Source organism: Elephantulus edwardii, unplaced genomic scaffold (genome assembly GCF_000299155.1).
Source record: "Elephantulus edwardii isolate Elephantulus edwardi_28Jun2011 unplaced genomic scaffold, EleEdw1.0 scaffold00060, whole genome shotgun sequence".
In the NCBI taxonomy this organism is placed as follows: domain Eukaryota; kingdom Metazoa; phylum Chordata; class Mammalia; order Macroscelidea; family Macroscelididae; genus Elephantulus; species Elephantulus edwardii.
The window spans coordinates 11,048,154-11,071,984 of NW_006399810.1; the positions used below are offsets into that span (position 1 = coordinate 11,048,154).

The 23,831-nt window shown below is 41.7% G+C and overlaps 1 protein-coding gene across 1 annotated transcript in view; it reads right to left on the bottom strand.

Moving 5' to 3' along the window:
• LOC102856993 (receptor-type tyrosine-protein phosphatase N2-like) overlaps window positions 1–23,831 on the bottom strand; it is a 1,387,447-nt gene that overhangs the window by 151,102 nt on the left and 1,212,514 nt on the right. The window contains exon 14 of the mRNA XM_006887690.1: window positions 18,226–18,420. Coding sequence (XP_006887752.1) covers window positions 18,226–18,420 — 195 coding nt within the window. The remainder of the gene's footprint in view (window positions 1–18,225; window positions 18,421–23,831) is intronic.

Genomic DNA, 23,831 nt, shown 5'->3' on the forward strand with positions numbered 1-23,831 from the left:
CTCTATGAGATGGATTGATTCGGTGACTGGGGTAATCGGGATGGGTGTGTCAGAGGCGGTGCGGTTGGCACAGGATAGAGCAGGGTTTAGGGCTGTTGTGCATAGGGTCACTATGAGTCGGAAACGACTCGACGGCACATAACAACAACAACAACAACATTGTTTTAGACACCAGAAGTCTACATTCAGGATACTGCTATATATAGAGAGGCTGGGTGATGAGCTGGGAAGAGGAAGGTCCTTCTCTCTTTCCTGTTTCTGTTTCTTTATTCTTTGGTGATTTTCATGTGGACTGGCATCTACCTGCCATCTCAGCTTTTTTTGGCTGCTTGATTAACCTGCTTTTTTATATACCAAAAGAGACTAATTTACACAATCTATTCTAATGTTGTCTCATTCATAAACAAAAACAAACGCTTCTTTGGAAAAAGAATTATAATTACAAGTATAGTAAGATATTGGATGATACAAGGGAAATGATACAATTTAAATTTCCCATAACACTATCAATTTGTAAAACCATCTTTGGCAGATAATTGGCAATATGTATCAAAACAGGTAATAACCAGATTATGGGTCCTACTTCTAGAAATTTATCCTACAAATATTTGCACACATGCTTAACTTTGAGGGTGAAGTTTGAAAGTTCACAGGGAACAACACATTACTGTCCATAAATATTAGAATAATACATAGTTACATAAAAATGAACATAATAGTCATATACACATATAGAGAACCATCTCCTATATATACACTCTTGCATGAGGAAAAAAAGCTGTATGTTTATGTGGTGTGTGTAGTTATTATTTATAGAAAAATACCCAAGAAAATGAAAGCCATGGTTGACTTTGAGGCAAGGGAGTTGAGGTATCAGAACTTAGAATGTGATACAGGAAGACTTGCTTTCCTCTGCTTACCTTTCTACCACATCAAGATATTTGGTGGTTTGGTTTTCATTAAACTAATATAAAAAATAACAACAAATAATCCTGGAATTGGGATTTCTGGAACTTATTTTTCCCTTCCCAATTTACTAGAATATCTTAAAATTGTTTTTGAAGAAGTAACATGATTTTGTGTTGTTGTTGTTGTTGTTGTTGTTGTTACGTGCTGTCGAATCACCTGTGACTCATAGCTACCCTATGTACAACAACCCTAAACCCTGCTCTGTCCTGTGCTAATCTCATTGTCTCTGACACACCTACCCCCATTACCCTAATCACTGAATCAATCTAGCTTATGAGAGGCTTCCTCTCTTACGTTGTCCCTCTACCCTCCCAAGCATGACACCCTCTCCAAGGATTGGTCCCTCCTTGTGACATGTCCATAGTATGTCAGAAGAAGCTTCAGAATCCTTGCATCCAAGGAGCAGTCTGGTTTAACCCTCTCCAGGACAAACCTATTTGTTCTCTTAGCAGTCCATAGTACATTCAAGACTCTCTTCCAACACCACAGATCAAAGGCACCAATTCTCTTTCTATTATCCCTGGTCATTGTCTAGCTCTCTGGTGCATAGCAAGTGACTCCAAAGACCGTGGCCTGTATCAGGTGCACCTTAGTCTCCAGACAGATATCATTGCTCTTCAGTACTTTGGAGAGGTCCCTAACAGCAGACCTTCCCAATGCAATATATCTTTCAATTTCCTTGCTGCTAGTGCCAAGAGTGTTTATTGTGGAGCCAAGCAAAATAAAGCTGTTTACAATCTCAATCTCTTCACCATCCATCATGATGCTGCAAATCAGCCCAACGGTGAGAATCTTTGTTTTCTTGATGTTGAGCTTCAATCCATATTGAAGGCTGCAGTCCTTGACCTTCTGCAGCAAGTACTTCAGGTCCTCCTCAGTTTCAGCAAGCAGGGTTGTATCATCCGCATAATGCAGATTTTTGGAAATGGTCCTCTAGATTAACTCTTATATTTAAGTGATGAAGACGGAGGGACTAGGTGCCCAAGCTCCAAATGCACCAACACTAGAGTGGCACAGGATCATTTATTAGCCAGCTGGCTGTGTGTTGGGCATATCTAGGCAGTGTACACATGCAATTAGCTACCCAGCTCTCTTGACCACTAGCCAGTATCCTTCCAGAACCATGAGATGCTGGTGAACCTTGAAAAACTAGATGGTTTCTGTGATATTTGATGTCTCACTGGTATGTAAGCAAAACCACACAAATATTAATAAAGTGACGGGAACAAAAAGTTATATGGAAATAACTTTTTATTATTATTATCACTTAGGGTTACAGAAGTTTGAATTCAGATCAGAAAGGCTCTAGAAAACCCACTAATGTCCATAAAAGAGTTAGAAAATAGACTCTAGGTTTGAGCCACACACAAAAGGACATAGTAGCCTTTGGGAATTCAGACTAATTCAACCCAAACCAGGTCTAACTGGCTCCTTATGTTAACCTTAAGCAAGCCGACAGCAGCAGTATCAGGAAATATCTGGAAGGTCTTTACTGAACCAGATGCTATCAAGTTGATTTTGACTCTTGGTGACTCCTTGTGTGTCAGATAGAACTGTGCTCCATAGGTTTTCAGTGACTGAAGTTTTGGTAACAGAACACCAGGCTTGGCTTTGCTTTTCCTTTAAGTTGTAGGACCTTACATTAAATAACCTACAGTTGATTAAAAGGAAATTCATGGTAAAAGTATAAGATAGTTGAGGGGAGATGTGGGAAATGGTTCTGCACACATGCTAAACTAACGCCTCTAAAACTAATGATTATGGGGGGGATGTCTTCACATCACAATTCTACTTTTTACAGTTTTTGTCAAGACATCTGTGGGAGGACTCAAACTGCAAACTTTCAACTAGCAGCCAAGTGTGTTAATTGCTTGCACCATGCCACACATTCACTAGAGTTAACATCTCTCAGACATGAATATACCTCTCATTCTAACTTGGTTATCAACATCCCATATTGCCCCATTGTCCTCCTTTCCTGGTGATTTAGTGTGCAGTCTCAGAACCCCAGGCTCTATCCTTAGTGGCCTTTGAAAGTTTCAAACTAGGAGCTGGGAGAAAAGAGCAGGTTAAACCCCCATCCACCAGGCTGAAAAAGACGAGAGGTTGTGGGTTTCTAAATTAGATGCACTGAAGCAATTTCATTCCCATGTAATCCCTTTGTCTAAATAAATATCAGACAGTATTCAAGCAATTATAAACAACTTCAATGCAAAGAATATACTTTACCAAATCAGAACCCAAGAAAATCATACTGCTAAGCCAGAGACAATAACCCACATAATTGTGTTTCCATAAGTGTTTATTCTACAGGGGAAGGAGGGCCCATTTATCTATTAGCTTGGTTTCATTTATGAGACTCAACCTAAGTTAGTGAATGGGACCCTGATAAAGCAAGTTACAAAACTGCATTCTGGTGACCAGGTAACTTCTTAATGAGAAGATTGGCCAGCTTGGCTCGGATGCCTTCTTTCTGATCACAGAGAGCACAAGCCACAGAGCAGCATGTGGTGGGAGAATAAAGGAATACAGCATTTGAGAAGTGCAAGGAACAAATTTTAAAGATGAAGGAATGAGGTCTAGGAAGGTAATTTGCTGAAGGCCATTTGAGCTGGGTGGAGGGAGAGCCTGACTAGAATAGACATTCTTTGTGGTGCAACATGCTGACTAATTACCTGTCTTATATCAAGGACCTAATGTGCCAAAGAGCAATGATGTCCATTTAAAGACGAAGGTGCAACAGATGCAGACCATGATCTTTTCAACTACTGCATGTGAAAGTTGGACAATAAATAAGGATGACAGAAGAAGAACCAGTATCTTTGAATTGTGGTGTTGGAGAAGAGCACGGAGTATGCATGGACTGCCAGAAAACAAATACATCTTGATGAAAATACAATCAGTGTGCTCCTTATGGGCAAAAATGGTAAAACTTAGACTCACATACTTTTGGGCATGTTGTTGGAGACACCAGTCCTTGGAAAAAGACATTATGCGTAGAAAGGTTGGAAGGTCAGTAAAAGAGAGGAAGACCCTCAATGAGATAGACTAACACAGTGACTGCAGCAATGTAGAGAATTATTACAGGGATGGTGAGGATGACACAGGAGAGGGTAGGGTTTAGGTCCACTGTTCATAGGGTTCCTATGAGTTATGATTGACTTGATGGCATCTAATAACAACAAGCCTTTAACATATTGTCAAGAAGTCTTCCTAGTTAACTAATTAATCTAAATTATTTGAAAATAATAAGTTTGAAGCAAATGGGCCAAAGAGAGGGGGAAAAAAATAATCAATGAGATACAATCAGTTTGTCTCCTCTGACACACACAGGCTCACTGTTGTCAGAACTGACACAATTCTAGCTGGTTACTGAGTAAAGTTGGTGTTAAGAAAACAACAAAAGCAAAGGGCCCATCACAAAGGCAACTAGCCTTGAGGCTCAGGGAATGTAGAGATATTTGGGACTAGATTAGATTAGTGGGAGCCTTGGTGGCATGGTCTGTAGGGAGCTGTTCTGCTGACTCCAAGGTGGTACACCTCTGCAGGTTTGAGTCTACCAGTAGCTCCTTGGACATCTCTTCCCTTATAATTTTTAATTAGATTCTAATATACTTGAGTACCAGCCTTCTGCCATCCATCTGGGTAGTCTTCATAGTTGAGGTGGCATCTTAACTTATTTAAGTTGTACAATTCATGTGTCTACTACACCCTGGCCATGAAGAAAAGAGAGATTGAGTCTCCTCAGACTAGTAACCCAAATCCCTTCTGTTCTGGTTAAATTCATTTTCGTTTTCCTGATCTTGGGGACAATAGGAAACTTTGGTCACTTAAGGCAGTATGATAACTTTCACCTATTAAGCCTACCTCTCCCTGATTTATTGTCTTCATCGTAAAACCTACTTCATAGGTTTCATAGAAAAGTCTGTTAAGGCAAATCAACACTTCCTGCATGTGTAAACTGTATATAACAATAATGTGTATCTTAATAGCATACTTTCAAAGAATTGTGACTATGTAACGATTATAAAGTACAGGATCTAGTCCATATTTCTATCTTCAGTGTGGATGAAGATGTATTTTTAAGTATTTATTCAGAACCACATCATGAATTAAGTTTTATGTTCTTTAAGTCTAATGGAGAAAGTGTTAACCTACTTTTCCTAATAACTCCATGCCCCCCAATTTTTTCTTTTTCCTCTCTCTCTCTCTTGTTTTCAAGCCTCCAAAGGACAGGAGTTCTTGAGCCAGAAATAACTCCAGTGGACACAGTTCTTTCAAATTCTCATACTAGGAGCTCACTGCTGACACACATGTGCTTGTGTGTACGTCCTTCTTCCGTGTTGTGCTCCATGACTGATTTAGATGTAACTAGCAGGAGTGACATCCACTTCCTAACAACATGCCTCCAGAAACTCTATGAACTTTGATAAATGTCGATAGTTATAGAAAGGCTTCAGGCCTTTTGTTCATAGGGTCACTATGAGTTGTGCTCAACTCAATAGCAATCAGCAACAACAACAACAGTGATCCTGGGAGCAAGAAGCTTGTCCTTAACATGCTCATATGAAGCTAGACACTCTGAAAAGAAATGTGATATGGAAATAGATTTTTAAATCAATATGTTCAAAAGATGTGATAGAGTTTCTTAAGAAACCATGATCCCTTTCCATATTTAAATTACTATAACCTTACAATAATTTTAAAAAATCACTTAAGCATGCCATTTGCTTTTCAGGCTTCTGAATTTAGCCTTAAACAAACTTCTTCACCTTGCCTTTTAAACAGGTCTTTAAAGCTGATGAAGCCGTTTTATGGAAGTTGTTGTTTACCTCCTTCTTAGGGGCATTCCACTCATTGAGAAAATTTTTACTGAGCTGGCTTAGAACACATCCATCCATTCTCATCCTCCAGCTTCCATCAACTAAGCTCAGCTCTCTGGTGGAGAGACTCCTCTTTGCCTCTTCTCCAGAACATCACCGAGGGAAAGGGACTGACAATCCCAGTCTCCTGAACACTTCCTCTCTTGCGTTTGCACTCTTACATCCTGCAAATCCTCAAGAAGCACAGTTCACTCTCTGCCCAGGGTTGTTCTATCACCATTACGTTTATTTTCAGGAGTCATTGTCAGGAGGGAGCAGACTTTGGGGAAAAGACATCAAGATGGTAAATGCAGAGAGTCAGAGAAAGAGAAGATGATCTTCAACAAGATGCACAGACGTTGTAACTGGGACCATGGGCTCCAGGATATTGTAGAATAGGACAAGGTTCAGACCTATGGTTCACAGGGTTGCTTATCAGTTGTAGTCGACTTGATGGAGTATTCGTAGATTAGTGTTCCTGCTTTATGCTGATGACACAACCTCTTCATCAAAACTGAGGAGGACTTGACATGTCAAGGTCAAGGACTGCAGCCTTCAATAGAGATTGCATCTCAAGAAAAGAAAGATTCTCACCACCAGACCAACTGACAGCACCATGATAGATGGAGAAGAAATTGAGGTTGTTAACAATTTCATCTTGCTAGGGTCCACAGTCTTGACAACAGCAGTCAGGAAATAAAAAGATAAGTTGCTTTGGGAAAGTTTACTGTCAGAGACCTCTCCAGAGTGCTAAGGAGCAATGATGTTAGTCTAAAGACTAAGGGGTGCCTGATCAAAGCCATGGTCTCCTCAATTTCTTGTTATACATCTGAGAGCTGAACAATGGCTAAAGATGATAGAAAAAGAATCAATGCCTTTGAACTGTGGTGTTGAAGAAGAGTATTGAACTTATCATGGAGTGTAAGAGAACAAACAGATCGGTCCTGAAGAGGATTAAACCAGGTTGCTCCTTGGAAACAAAGATAGTGAAGCTCCATCTCACATACTGTGAGCATGTTTCCAGGAGGGAACAGTCCTTGGAGAGGGCCATCATGCTTGGAAGGGTGGAGGGACAGTGCAAGAGAGGAAGACTCTGGAAGAGATGGATTGACACAGTAATTGAGGTAATGGGGGACAGGTGTGTCAGAGACAATAAGATTGGCTCAAGATAGGACAGGGTTCAGAGCTGTTTTTCACAGGGTCGCTATGGGTCATAGTTGATTCGATGGCACATAACGACAAGAACATGGATAAAGTAATTTCCCCTCAATTCTATTTAACAACAACAACAAAAAAAACCCCCACCCAACCAAATGTTCTACCAGAATCTTATTAAAAGATATTTTTGAAAATATGAAAACAAAACCGACAAACAAAAAACTAAAGACTAAGCTGAGTTGACAGAGCACACTGTAGATAAAGCTCAGTACACAGGTCAGTTGGGGGGCCATGGCCTAAATGTTCCATCTGGTTCTTTTCTTTGTCTAAGAAAAAATAAACAAACCCCAAAACAATTAGAGGTGAATGACATCTACTGGGGCCTTACACAGTGTTAACATCTTAAAGGACTGTCTTGCTTCATCCTCACAGAAGCCCTAAGAGGAAGGTCCTTTCATCCCCTTCTGTTTTACAGATGAGGAAACAGGACGGGTGACTTGTCTAGGGACACACAGAACTAGTACATCACAAAGCTTTCCAGTTAGGCTTTTTTCCTTAAATTCTTCTTTGACTTGCACATAATCATTCATACGTATCATGTTTCCCGCATGTACTTGGTGTTTTATACAATCATTCATACATGTTGTGTTTCATTCATGTACACTGTGTTTAATACAATCATTCATATACACTATATCTTACAGAACTGATTACCACTGATTCATGTCTATTATCACCCCATCTTTTCAAGTTACCCGAGCCCAGAACTGACATTTTTAGCAACAGTTCCTTCTTTCTAGATCCTACCATTCAAGTACCTTGTGCTCCGAGAGAGCTGGTGACAGAGTGACAGGTCTGCCAGCAGGTCTGTCCCTGCAGGAAGAGATCTTGGGTGGTTCTGGGGTGCCCATCAGTACACTGGCATTCTGTAGCTACCTGGAGAATCCATCCCTCCTTTTCCAGTATCATGCACTCACACTGTCACTCTCGTGTTCCTTCTGAGAACTTGCTGCCTCTGAGCACCCGGCAGCCCTATTCTTTCCCCTGATCCATTTCTGTCTTGTTCCACTTGCCTGAAAGACCGTGACTAGCCGGTAATTACGTCCCTCCCTACAGTGCTGTGAGCCAGCTCTTCCTCCACGTGGACGCTGGGCCTCCTCTCATTAGAGGCTCAGGTCCCACGGTAGGCAGGTGCCATCAGCACAGCCAGCCTCACATCACCAGAACCAATGCTTCCTACTCCCCATTTCAAAGCCTCCACAAGGCTGACAGATTCTGTTCCCCTTCTTATACAGTCCAGTCCTTCAGGAAGTATTTATTTCTAGAATTCCATTAATACACATTTCTAACACAAAATTATAGTACCTGGCTAATGAAGTCACCACACAAAGCACAGTGAAAGGGGTGGTCTGTGTGAGAGAGGGGGACCTTTCAGAGTGTGGGGATGCTTCCTAAAAGGGAACACCTCACTAAAGCACCATCTCTGCTCTCCTGTCATCCTCTGTCTCCAGATCAGTCTGGGAAACGTCTGGCTTTGTAACTACTTATGCCACTTATCCCTTCAAAAGGGCTTTCTGCTCTTTGCTATAAGAAAATGTTCTAATTTTGCACATTAGCAACAGGCCTTGGTAACAAGTACGTCTTCCAAATAACTTGGCCAACTTCCTTTCTACTTTGTAGGCTACTCCTAGCTTCTACCTTGTTGTTCAGATATAAACAACTTTTTCTGTTTACTTCATTGCATCTTTACATTAAAAATGTGACATTTTGCATAGTGTTCTAGGAGAGCGATTGAATTGCAGAAAGTTAGGGTTCCAGTGGATTATGTGGAGTTTGCAAGCTTTTGAGAGCCCTTATGGTGCAATGGCTAAGCCCTCAACTGCAAGTGAAAAGGGTGGTGGTTCAAGCCCATTAGCTCCTCTGCAGGAAAAATATGCAGACTGATTTCAAACAGATTACAGCCTTGGAAATCCTACTCACTTCTGCTGTGTCCTACAGTGTCAACACGAATTGGAACGGAATCAAAGGCAACAGGCCTGGCTTTGGCTTTGGTGCATGGTTCAGCTGATGGCCTTGAGCCCTTACTAGGTAGTTCAGTAAGATCATCATGTTAGCTGTCTGGTAAACACAAATATTCCCATAAGGAAGATCAGGTTGACTGATCACCCCAGAATTAGCTTCCTTGTAGCTTTAATGAGTTGCAAGGTCAGACGCTCTGATATATTCTTAGACACTGACACATTTCCAGTTTTCTGTGGCCATTGCCAAGGGAGAGAGCACTCCATTCCAGAATCACAAATATGAAAGCCACTTCTCATAAACACTTTCAATCTAAAAGCAAGTCATGACAATACACATGAGAGTGGGCCTGGAATTTCAGAGCATAAAGGCTTATTCGTAAAAGTAATTTTACTTTCTTCTAATGGGTGAAAATGTTCATAAAAATGCTAAATATGGTTTACTAATGGGCTCAAGGGTGTCTGAGATTGTGAGGAAGGGATAGGATGGGAGAGGAGAGGATAGGACAGGACAGGATAGGGATAAGATCTGCTATTCATAAAGGTCACTATGAGTCATATTCAACTTGACAACCCCTAACAATAACAACACTGACATATGTCTCCAGGTTTCTCATCTCCTGTACTGAGGAAAATGCTTGGGTGGAACAAAAACTATATGGGCTGAGAGAACACACAAACTTATTTGTAAAGTCAGCAAAGAATTAAGAGAATATACACAAATTCAAGGGCAAGGACTAATAAACCAGGCGTCAATTCACAAATCCTTCCTACTGAATGCCTGTATTCTTTGGAGTCTGGGAAATCTGTAATGCTCAATTTAAGCACACCATTAGATTAACAAGGGAAATTTCGTTTCCTTCCGTATAGTATACAGAATCCAGGGAAGGAACTAAACTCATAATGTAAAGTCTGAGCGCATCTTTGAGGCTGAGCCTTACAGTTGGGTAAAGAGAGACTGAGCTTAGAAACACATCCACCTGATGGTCCTATAGTGGAATGCACATATTAGGCCTACAACTGTTTTGACCAGTTGACCTATCGTTAGTTGTTGTTGAACTGGCAACATCTCAGGGCAATCTCATGTACAACAGAATGACATTTTGCCCGGTTCCCAGCAATATATCGAATAATGTTTTGTTGTGACTCACAAGGTTTCCATGAGGCAAATTTCAAAAGCAGACTGCCAGGCTCTTCTTACTGGTCTTAGCTTGGAAGCTCCGCTGAGACCTACTTACCATGAGAGATCCTATTAGTTTTGGAAATAACAGAGGCACAGCTTTCAGCAGCATGGCACCACAGAAGCCACTGCGTGAAAACAAGCTCACAGGCGGGTAGTGGTGTAAACATTTCAGTTGAAATTGTAACTACTTTGTTTTCAGATTTGTAATTGTACATGAATGACAAAACACAATTTTCTAATAAAAATGCATGATCTCCATGTACCAAATTGTAACTCAAACTCAAATCCTGATGAAAATCCAAAAAAAAGTGTCAGGAAACGTGGCAATATTACAATAGAACAGATCAGAGAAGACACCAATTCTACTCAAAGAATTCCAAAACGTACAGAAGGAAGGAACGATCCCGTATCCATTCTATGAAACTATCAGAGCCAGGCAAACACATCACCAAAAGAGAAAATTGACCAATGTCCCTCAGGAAGTCTCAAAAAATTTCTAGCAACCAAATTCAAGAGCATATTCAAAAAACCAACTAGATCATGGTCAAGTGGAATTCATACCAGAAATGCATGGATGATTCCACAGTAGAAAAATCAATCAATGTAATTCATCACATAAATAAAACAAAGGGAGAAAATAACATATTCATCTTAACACAGAAAATGTATTTGATAAAATTCAATACCTTTTCCTGATAAAAACTCCCAGCAAAGTAAGAATGTCAATACTACTAAAAGTGACATGTAGATAAAATTGAATTCAACTCAAATCCCAACAACATTCTTTAATTTTTTTTAAAAAAAACCAACAAACTAACCTCCAACTTTAGATGGAGAGAAGCCTTGAATATATAAAGTAATACTGAGCAAAATTATGTAGGAGGCCTCATATATCCTGATCTCAACTGATTATACAGTACACTAATAAAAATATCCTGGTATGAGTGCAACGCCAGATGCATAGATCAATGAAACAGAACTGAGAACTCAGAAGTAAATTCATTCATCTATGGAAACAAAGGGTCCAAGTCCATTAGTAGGGGAGAAACAGTCTCTTTAACAAATGGTGCAGGCAAAACTGGTTATCTATTTACAGAAACATGAAATAGGATCTATACTTCACAACAATCCCAAAACCAAACTCAAAAACTAAACCCTAAAACTATTACCAACTGTCTGAAACACAGCATGTTGTTGTTATATGCTATCAGGTCAACTGTGACTCACAGTGACCCTATGTATTATAGTAGCTCTGAACCCTGCCTTATCCTGAGCTAGTCTCACTGACTCTGACACACCTACACCCTTTATCCCAGTTACCATGTCAGTTCATTTTCCTCTTCTGAACTGTCCCTCCACCCTTCTGAGCATGATGTCCTTCTCCAAGTATTAGTCCCTCCTGTCCATGTGCCCAAAGTATGTGAGATGGAGCTTCAAAATTCTTGTCTCCAAGAAGCAAATTGGTTTCACCTTCTCCTAGACTGACCTGGTTGTTCTCTCGGCAGTTCATAGTATGTTCAATGCTCTTCACCAGCACCACAACTCAAAGGCATCAATTTTTTTCCCGTCATCCTTAATCATTGTCCAGCTCTCTGATGCATAGCATGTAATTGCAAAGACCAGGGCTTGGATCAGGCACACCTTAGTCTCTAGACTGACATCATTGTTTTTCAGCACTCTGGAGAGGTCCCTGCCAGCAGACTTTCCCAATGCAATTCATCTTTTGATTTCCTAACGGCTGGTGCCAAGAGTGCCAATTGTGGTGACAACCAAGAAGAAGTTGTTAACACTTCAATCTCTTCTCTGACCATCATGGTGCTACCACTTGGCCCAGTGGTGAGAATCATTGTCGTCAAGCTTCAATACACAACAAAGACTATAGACCTTGACTTTCCATAGGAAATCTTCAGATCCTCCTCAGTTTCAGCAAGCAAAGCTGTAGCATCTGCATAACGTAGATGCCACAGTCCTCATAAAGTCCAGCCTTCCAAATAATCTGTTCCATATACAGATTGAAAAGGTTTGGAAACAGGATGCATCCCTGACACACTCCTTTCCTGATTTTCAGTGTTTCCTTGCTCTTTTCTGATGACTGCTTCCTGGTCCAAGTACAGGTTTTGCATGAGCACAATCAAGTGTTCTGGGATTCCCATTTTCCTCAAGGTTAGCCACAATTTGTTGTGGTCTACACAGTCAAATGTCTTTACATAGTCAATGAGACACAGATAGACATTCCTCTAGTACTCTGCTTTCAACCAAGATCTATTTGACAAAGGATCAACCTGACAATGTCTCTAGTGCTACTGGGTCTTCGAAACTCAGCTCGTATTTCTGGTAGGAATGGAAGGAGTACACAGTGTCACTGTATCAAAAAGAACTGGCTGGCACAGAAGAATTTCATGAAACATCATATGATCAAGAGACAATGGGGATGAGCATGGACATTAAAGCTGCTCTAAAGGACTTGGAAAAAAAACCAAGGCCACAGGAATTGATGGTATACCAACTGACATATTTCAACAATCAGATGCTGGCTTGGATGAGCTCACCAGGATGTACCAAGAAATCTGGAAGACAGCCATCTGACCAACTGACTAAAAGAGATCCATGTTTATTCCTATCCCCTAAAAAGGTGATCTGTCAGAGTGTGGAAATTACCAAACAATATCACAGACAAGCAAAATTCTGCTGAAGATTATCCAAAAACAACCAGAATAGGATATTGAAACACAACCTTGGAACAAATTATCCACTGCCATCTACATGATTCCGACTCCTGGTGACCACTTGCGTTTCCCTCACTGTAACCCATTCCCGGAGGAGACTGTCCATCTTATTCCCAGGGAGCCACTGGGAGACTCCAACTGCTGACTTTCTGTTTAGAAGCCTGACTCAGTATGTATTTTAGGAACATAGCTAGGAGATCTAATTCTTAATACAGCTGATAAAAACAAATCGTAGTACACAAACAATGGAATATAATGTACACACAATTGGGGCCTTTTAAAATGAAGTACTTATGTTTATCAAAAGAGTAAATAACTAACTTACTGACTGGGGTGGGGGAAATCTTCAGCAATGACCTATGTTATAAGAGTCTAATTTCTAAAATAAATAGACAATTTCAGCAACAAAATAAGAAAAAGACAACCCAACCAAAAAATGGGCAAAGGGCAACAGACTTGTCACCAAAGAGGGCTTTCTGATGGCCAATAAACACATGAAAATAAGTCTGTGATCATTAGCCATTCACTTGATCATTACCACTAAACCACACAGAAGGAGACGGCCTAGTCTTCTCCTTTGGAGCCACTGGTGGATTCAAACTGCCAGAAAGGCCTGGTCTCTGAGCAGGCTGCACAATCCCCCCAGACTATGACAACACAGCTCCCTCAATAACCACTGCTGGAGTGTGCTGTCAAGTGGGAACTGACCGGCAACTGACCGTCCAGCAGGCTTTCAAAGGCTGTATATCACATGGGAAAAGACTGGCCATCTTTCTCCCTTGAAGGAGCTGGAAGATTCGAACCACCTGCCTCTGAACTGACAGTGCAGCTCCTCCCCAGTAGGCTACCAGAGCTCCCCAATTAACTACTGTTGTTGCATGTACCATTGGACTCATAGCTGATCCTCCAGTAGGTTTTCAGAGACAGCAAATTCAACAAGAAATTACTCATCTTTCTCTTGCAGAGTCTCTAGTGGATTTGAACCACGTGCTTCTTGGTTGGCAGCATAGCACCTAACCATTAGGCCACCAGAGCTCCAATAAACCACTGTCTATCATCACATCAGGATTGAGCCATAGCGGACCCTCCAGCAGGTTTTCAGAGGCAGTTAATCACACGGAAGGAGACCAGCCATAATTCTCATGTGGAGCAGATGGTGGATTCGAACCATGTACTTTTGTACTGCCAGGACGATTCCTTACGACTAAGCCACTAGCGCTCCCTACTAAGACACCAGAGTTCCCTATAGACCATTAGAAAGATGTAAATCAAAAGCACCATGAGACATCCCACCACTGTAAAATGGCTGAAACTTTAAAAACAATAGCATCAAAACAACCAGAAAATAAGAAATGTCTGTAAAGCTACAGGGAGAAAAAAGTAGTGACACAAACAGGAATAGGCACATCCATGTCCAGTGCAGCGTTATTCACAGCAGCAAAAGATGGGCACCTAAGTGCCAGAGGATGAGTGAATAAGCAAACTGTAGCACGTTCACACTGTGGAATACTTCTCAGCTGCAAAGAAGGCTGAGGAGCCCAGGAACTTTAACACAGATGAGCCTAAAGGACACCAAGCTGAGTAAAACAAGTCAGTCACAAATGAACAAATAATGTACAGTCTCACTAAAAAGTGAGGAATAAATATACATACAGAAATGTTCTTTGACGGTTATTAGGGGTGGAAGGAAGAATCCCTTTCTAGACAGTAGCTACTTGTAACTTTTGGTGATGAGAAAAACTATACAAATAAAGGTAAAGTCCACACAGAATGACCTTAGTAGATGAAGACACTAATGCTGTTTTTGAGACACTAATGCTGTTGAGTATCATCAAGTCAGAACCGACTCACTGCTGACTCTCCAGTGGGTTTTGATAGGTACACACAAAAAAGGGGACAACTCTGGTAAATGCTTAATATATTCATTTTTGCAACAACTGTTAAAACAAAAAAAAATATAGTTGCACATGTCATGGAGTAAGCTAGTCTGCTGGCATAGCACACAGTTCATAAAATTAATGTTTTACACACTAGTTTGTTGAGTAGTGTCTGGAGTCTTAAAAGGCATGATTGGTCTTCTAAGGTACAACTACTGGTTGGGTGAAAGAGAATAAAATAAACCCATGACTCAAGGTAAAAATTAGCCACAGAACTAGCAGCCTACAAAACCATGTCGCTTCTAACTTGAGACCAGAACTACCATATCTTCACACAAAATACACTCACATAAATAATGTACATACATTTTTAATTCACACAGTATGCACAGGAAATTCATTGCTATGGAGCTGCACCTTTTGGTAGAAAAGTATATAATGGGCACATTATTTGATTAAAATATAGTACATAGTGCCCAGCCACCACTATGGATTATTCTGACTATAGACCCAACTGAAGGCTCCTGTTAGAACAGTAAAAAACACAGAACAAAAAAAAATTCATAAAAATGATCAGACATACTGTACTGAAAGACTAGAAGAAGCTTAATACTTAGGAATCCCTTATACATTATGCTTAGGTGCCTTTTTAACTTGAGCCAAAACTACTCCCAGAGGTCACCTTTCAGCCAAATAAATAATAGTTTGGACAATAAAATAATGAAATCCCTTGTGAATAACTTAGAAGCAGGAGTGGCATCCACTTCCTCAACAGCTTGCCTCTGAAAACTCTATAAACTAGTTATAAAAAGGTTTCAGGTCTTTCGTTCATTGGGTCACTATGAGTTGTGCCCAACTCGACGGCAATCAATAAAACAACTGTAAATAACTGGTCCTTTAAACAAATAACTATATGGGACCAAATGGTCAATGTTACTAAAAAACAAACAAATAAACAAAAACAGATGAGAAGGAAGGAGTGGAAGGGAAGTCTATCAAAGGAAACAGACAAAAATGAATGGGAATAAGGAGAATTAGCAAATCATGGAAATTGTAAACACTGTCTCAGAACAATTCACATAAAATTTGTTACTCACCATGTAAACTTCAATTTAAAAACTAACAAATTGAGTTGGGTGAAGTAAAAGGCAATTAACAATAACAATGTGATTAAACATTGTAGTAAGCTAATTATACTAATCAATTGTAATTTATGCTCTAAAAATGTCTATGAATGATTGAATGAAAACCCATCAAGATTTGTAAACTTTAATTTACATAAAAAAGAGACAGGTCTGAAATGAAAAAATAAATAAAAATCATTAAAACAGTAAAAGCTGGGGAAATGTTTTTTAAACATATCTCCTCCTAATGAACACATAGGACAAGCACATTAGGCTGGGCTCGTTGGTCCTGATACTGTATCTCATTAGAAATCTAAATTTATCTTCTAGTTTCCTTTCCTAAAATGCACAAATTTATTGTATTCTCAAAAGAGTTAGATCTAAAGTAATATAACAACTATTCATTAAGAGAGTAGATTATCTCAAAGGTAACAGCTATTGGTATACAGTAGGAACTCAAGAAATGTTTGCTAAATAAACTACTTTGTTCCTGAATCTTGAAAATGCAAAAATTCACTATTTAGTCAAGTCAACAAGAAGAGTGATGACTGGCAGGCCACCTTAGGTCACCAGAGTCTTTCCATGCTAGGATGGGGGGAAGGTTGATGGGTATGGCCTAGCTGAGAAAGGAGAGAAGGAGGTGGTATCTTAAAGCTTGGTGGTCATACTGTCTCAGGACCAGTGGAAGATCATTTCCAGCACAACTGCTCAGAGATGCTAAACTTCCTGATTTTGTTCTGGTTTAATTTTAAGTGATTTCTGAAGGAGCTTGTCACCTCATCATCAGCCTTCACACAGGTCCAGTCCAAATGCGTTTAGGACTGTGTGTTTCCTGGCATGACCGACCTTTAACACCCAGGACTGACCATCACAATGCTGCCCTATGGGCCATGTCTCAGCTCACCCAACAATCTCACCACATCAGGAGAGTCAGTTCACTCTATCTCCAGTCTCTGCAATGAAACCTTCAGTGACAACAGACTCTTTATGGCCTTATTCTACAACCTACATCATTATTACAAGGGACTTTGATGGCCTAGCTCACAGGGCACTGCACTGGTAACCCAAAGGCTGCACCTCTCCCACGGTTCGAATCCATCAGTGGCTCAAAGAAGAAAAGATGGATAATCTCTTCTTCTGCATTTTATAGCCTTGGGAACCTGCTGGGCAGTCAGCTATGAGTCAGTTCTAATCAAGAGCAACCACAGGAGTATCATTATTAAATAATCATAAGAAAGTTTCAAAATATATATATAAGGTGCTTTGAACAAAACACTCAGCAAGGTCTCTTATGAGACCTGGGACATGAACTGCACAGGGGAAAAAAATATCTCCCCAGTCTCTAAGCACAGGAGCTGCCTAAGCCTAGAACAAGGCTCTTCTTTTTATCAGCAGGAAGCTCCATCTCCGATTTAAAAAATAACACAGCGAGGATGCTTTGTATTGCAGCTTTCACAATTACTAAACAGGAAGGTGCCTGCGGCTTGAAAATTCACAGCAGCATTGTTCTTCTGCCTTCAGGAGACAGCCAGTAAGAAGTGCTGAATTATGAACATCTCTCTTAATAAAATTCGGACATTAATTATGCATCAAGCAGCAATCCACAGTCATCCCTCCTAGGGCTAGTCCAATAAGGGCGCTCGGCTTGGCGAAGACAAAGCATGGTGTGGTCACCCTCTGAAGTCCCCTCACCGCGGAGGACTAACTTCTGTGTGTGATCCCTCCAGAAAGTCTTTTCATGAAGGAGTGAAGAGCTAACACTCTCCTAGCTTCCCAGTGCCACTTTTAATTATAAGCGGCAGATGAGTGACATTTATTTACCCCAACGATTCTTGGTGAGCAGGGGACTAAGGGGAAGGAACCAAGGGCTGTTTATTAGTCAGTGTGCTAAAAAAAGCAGCACACACAGTAGGCGCTAATGAATGTGTGTTCCCAGAGTTTAAGAGTAAAATAACCAATAGAAAATCTCACACATGATTAAGTGGGGTGGCGGGGGCTGAGCAGTCGAAGGAGAAGAATGGAAGCAATCCCAGTGTAAGGCAGTGCTCATATTCATTGAGAGTAGAAGATTTACTGCCGAAAGATTCTTGCCATTTGGGTTTTCCCATCCTGCCTGTCATTTTCCTAAAAAGGTAAGGCTTGGTCACCAATCTTCTTGCCAACTGTAGTTAGGAGAAATGTTTTTATGTACCATAAGAACTAAGAGTTTGTACTCATGAGAGAACCGGGATAAGGCTTTTTTTCTCTCCCTCTCACCTCCCTGAAAGTTGACCTTCACCACATTCCATCATACACAGAAGAACCTTACCAGGATCATGTGACCGGTGGAGATGTCCATGTTGGACTGGACTGGCTCCTCTGACCAGGACGAGGTGCTGCTCCGAGCTGAGGGGCTGGGCATTGGCCCATCGCTGAACTGGGAGGAGACACTATTGATGCGAGAGGTGTGCAGGGGCTCCGGGCGCTCCGAGGACCGCACAGCCATGCGCTGCCGGCACAGCTCCTACAAAACAAGGAGAGAGCTGGGTGAACGGTGCTCCTAGGGACAGGAGAGCAAGAAGATGCTGGGTGGATGGTGGTCCTAAGGATAGCAGAGCTAGGTGGATGGTGGTCCTAGGACAGCAGAGTAGACCGGAGGCCAGCAGTGCCTTGGGACTATTGCTCTGCTGTCTTCCTCCCCCATCTGCTCATCCTAAAACCCAAAGTCCACAGAGGGGAGAATTTTCCACCTGTCTTGCCAGTGTGCCATCAGATGGAACCCCCTGATGGAATGTCCTTGGTTAGTGTTTCCTAAATGGCATCCTTTTGCCAGGCACTGTGTTCTCCCAGAAATCCCTGAGTTCAGACGGTTCACAATCTCAGCTTCTAACTGAAAGTGTGGAGGTCTGAGCCCACACAGAGTAACTTCTTTTTTTCTTCTATAATTATATTTTATTAATTTTCATAAACATTTACAGAGATTTTGGGTTTCCATTCATTCATTGTTGCAACAGAGTAACTTCTAGTACAGCCTGGATATTGGCTTCTCCTGAAACCCTGTGCAGCCCTGTTCTCCAGGACACACGTGGGGCCCCAGGAGTTGGGGTCTACTTGAGGCAACTCTTCTGATTTGTTTTGGGTTGTGAAAGGTATTATCATACACGTGTGTGCCATGTGTTTAAGTTATCACATATGCAGCACAGCACTCTGAGGGAGGAGAGGGAAAAGTTACTGCCAGCCTCGTTTTCTAAAAACCCATCAACTAACATGAAGAATACCTGGTTCTAATAACAGATGAATGTACACATGCACACAGTCCCCGGCTCCACAAAAGGAGGAAAGCACTGGGTCCTAGTGTGAAATTAAATGAAAATATTCTTAAAATAACATTTAGAACAGGTTGTTGTTAGCTGACCCTCCAGAGGGCCTTCAGGGACAGTAAATCACGTGGGAGATTGTCCACCTTTCTCCCGTGAGGCATGTGGTGGATTTGAACCATGTGTCTTCAGGACTGCAGCTTCTTACCACTAAATTATCAGAGCTGCCTAGAATCAGTTAGGTACATCCTTTTTCTTTCATTAAAATTTAGATCATAATGGAAAGGAAGGGAGCTTTTCATTTATGGACTGAAATTGGTTACATAAACATAAAAGTGTGGTCAGAAATAAAAAACTCCACAAACCAAATATCTTCCCTTTCCAAAACAAGACCCAAACTGGTAAGCATCCATGCAGGAAGGATTGCACACAACCACACACCTTCCTGCTGCTGGGAGCTGCCGTCCAGCTGCTGCGGCTCCTGGTAATTCCATGCCCAACAGAACACACTTCTGGCCCTGTCCATCCTGTGATCACTCATGGAACCCTGGCAACCCCACAAGGCTTTCCCAGCTCCATTTCAGCATCAAAGCAACATGCCAACCTCTCCTGACAGAAGGGCAAGAACTGTATATAAGGTGCACTTGCTGGGAATCAAACCCAGTACTCCTATACAGAAAGAAGGCATTTTATCATTGAATCCCTATTGCCTGTAAACCACATATGTAAAAGAAAATGTATAGTAATAATAGTCTGCCATTTGAAAAGGAAATAATTAAAAAGAGTTTACACATTTTTTAAAAAATATGTCAGTTTAAGAAAGTGGTGAGTCTTTGAACTTCTCTATACAAAAACTAACAAACTTACTACTATCAAGTCAGAACTGACTCACAGCTGACCCCCCACTGGGTTTCTGAGGCTATAAATCCCACAGGCGGAGAGTCTACTCTTCTCTCATAGGCATGCTGGTGAGTTTGAACTGCCAGAGGGGCTCGGCCTTAAGTTAGCAGCCTAAACCCCTTTGGACTATGCTACCAGAGCTCCTTATACGAGGTGATATATAAATAAACTATGAAATGGGCATGTTCAACACATGCCAACTGTCCAGGAAAAGTCATGAACAGTGTGGGAGCCTGGGAAAGACAGAAAGCTCAGTGTTGAGATTCTCAAACTCAATCAGCATAGCTGCACATCAGCAACCAGCTGTCACCTTCCAGCTTGAGCCTGGGGTCTCACCACCTCTGGTTAATAAAATAGTGTTCTAGAAATATTATAGCAGGCATGACATCACAAATTCCTCTCTTTGTCCAGGAATCTGAGCCATCAGGATAAAACAACATTGAGAAAATGTTTAGAAGAAAACTGAAGTCAAACAAAAGATTTTAAAATGTGTATCTAAAAAAGGTGAGGATTTCCAGAGCTCCTGCAGGATACCTTTCTTTCTGCTGTGGTGGCTCCTGGAACCTGGGAAGCGGGGTCACACCATCCACATGTACCCCACCAGTAGTATGTATCAAAGGCTCTCACAGCACCCCAAGGCAATAGCTAGAGATCACCAAACACTTCTATGTTTCTATTCTCCTCTTCACCCTGGGCTGCCACTTTCATTGGCATTAAAGATCTTCGTCAAGCCAGCTGCCACCATACAGACAATCCCTCCTCCCCGCCCGGCTCTCCGTGGGAGATGCGGCACGTGCTCCCAAGCGCTCTTTGCCAGCGATTGCTAATAAGCCCCGCTCCACACACAGGCTCTTTGAGAGGGGAGCCCCTTCTGGAGCATAAACCCTCAGCCCTGAGAGTGCAACTGGTGACAGGGAAGATTATTATGGGCACGCGGGTGGAGACGGGCAAAACAGGGGAAAGGTGAACTTGAAAAGTGACCCCTACTGTGGGGGAGAAAGAACTACTCCCCAGCCAAAGGGGAGAATACAGAACAGGGTAAAATATGGCTCGGTAGCTGCCTCCTCCTTTGCCATGCACTTTCCACCGCTCATTAGTTTGCAAATGACAATTTTCTTTCTCAAATGAAAACATGTTTCTTCCTAGAATAAAAAAAATTACAACAAATGAACAAAAAAGAAAATCATAAACAATGGATTATATTAAGGTAGAACTAGAAGACACTAGAAATCAACCCAAGTACCCACTTCATTGATTCCTCATTTAGGCACATGAGTATCACTCAACTCTGTAAGCACCACACAACACACACGTACACGTCCCTGCGGTAACGTCTGTGACTTACACTGACCTAGGAGGAAAACTCAAGCAAAGCATAAAAACAACTACATGCTAACCTCAGAACATGCCCTCCAAGGGTAAGATTCTCTGGGGACAAAGATTTTAAATGCCTGTGATTTAACTACTTAAAAAGAATTGAGTCAGTCATGTGTCTGTCCTATGAAAATGGTGTGGATGACAGGTCTGTCTTCTCTTGGTCCCCACACTGAGCCTCACATGCCAATCCTGGACCCCAGTCCCTCCAGCCCTGAACTTGGGGGACTTTCACCATAAAATTTTCACACAGACATATCATAGGTCTCCAAGTTCAACATTTTCATTTTTAAAATGGAAGAGTGTCATTGTAAAGAGGTCAAATAAGTAAAACCTCTGCCCTTAAACTACTGATTATTAATCAGTAATATGGGAGTAGAAGCAAGTGAAATAAAAAATGCAACACTTCTCTAAAGTACTACCAAACTGTGGAAGGTGTAGCACATGCAAAAATGTTGTTAAAGAAGACACACAGAATGGCAGGGTTGGACCAGCCAAGCAATCAGCTGCTCACGGCTGACGTATGAGTTGGTGTCAGCTCATCCTTCCAGGTCTTCAGGGTTTTTTTTAAAAGGAGAAAATGAGGGATACAAATCCAAGAAAAATCAGTTCCAGTTTCCCACCTTCAACTCAATGAGTATATATCACTGGAAGCCTTGATTAGAGACGGGAGGCCACCAAAGATGTATCAGAGGGACGTGGGCTTGGCAGTAGGAAAGACCAGATCCGTCTGGTGAAAGCTCTTCACCCACACAGGGCAGGGAAAACTACGCCAGGGGCATGTGTCAGGAGCAAAGAGACTCATGACCCAGCCATGGGCCATCTCTGTGATCTAAGCACTCTGTCACTGCCTGCTTTTACATACAAATAAAAGCAGGTGCCCTCTGACTGCAGTGGGATACTCTGCATGGGATTGACTGTTACATTTTTACAGGAAAACAACTAAGACAACTAGTATCTGAAAGGCAAGGAAGCCAGATGTGTCCAAGGGAGGGGATTCGGTTGAAAATTGGGTGTGGGGCCCTAGACTGATGGGCCCTGCTTTAACTTTTGCATATTCAAACTGCCATTCATATGAGGAGCAAGTAAGGAGTAGAGTAAGTTCACACTTCGTCACATTTTGGACACTAATCTTGATCTATGCTCACGGACTCTCAGGAAAGCACACACACTCACTCCCTCATTGCCGTCAAGTCAGAACGACTCCCTGTTGGCCCTCCAATAGGTTTTCAGAAGCTGCAAGAGAGGAGACTGCCCATCTTTCTCCCTTTAAGCAGCTGGTGGGTTTGAACCATCTACCTTTGGGCTGGCAGCATAACCTGTACCTTAGGTCAGCTACATGTTCTTGTGCCTCCCTTGAGTTCTAAGTCCACACTCTGGACTTTAGGGAGGCTAAGAGGGAGACCTCTCACTCAATAAGATGGACTTAGACGTTGTCTGTGGCAATGGGCTCTACTGTGTCAAGGATGACAGGTGGAGCAAGATAGAGCAGGGCTCAGATCTATTGTTCAAAAGGTCACTATGCATTATACTCAACACTTACTACCACCGTTGTGGGTGGAGGGAGCCCTGGTGGCTACAGTGAGTGGTGCTAGCACACAAAGGCCAAGCATCCCGCAACTCCAGTCCACCAGCAGCTCTGCAAGAGCAAGATGTACTTTCTTTCCAGTTTTCATTTACACTGTTTTCATTCATTCCTTGTTGCACATCATCCTCCCTCCTCTTTCCTCCCTCCCTCCCCCAGTGCACTTTGCAATGCACCTCTTGTTCCAGACTGTTGTCATACATTTAATACCTAAGCATTTCAGAAAGCTTTCCCCCTCATCTGTTTCAATGCTGTGTTCAGCATCTATCCTACAGCCTCAGAAACAAAACTGGATGGAGGGTCACTAGGAGCTGGAATCAACTCTTAGGCAGTTGAGTTTGAGAGTTTTTTAAATTAGATTCAACAGCCATTTAGGAGAATCTCTGAAACTCTACTAAATGAAGCCTGGAGATACGAATAACCATGTTATTGATGATGGACCCACAATAGATTCTAGAAACCTGGATACAGAAAATATGTTTTTCTGCAGATGAGCTTAACATAAGAATGAGAGTATTATGCTAAGTGAACTAACTCAGTCCCATAAGGACAAATACTATATAAGACCATTATTGTAGAAATAGATAACTAGCAGAGCATATGTGAGGATCTAAGGTGGAGGAGCAGAGAGGTAGGGATGGGGAGAGGGTAATCACGGGGTCACACAGTTTGATAGGTAGAAAGGGGTGGGTTAGGGAGGTGGGGGAATCCCCGTGTTGGGGACAATGTATACAAACTTTGTAGGTTAACCTTTTTTTT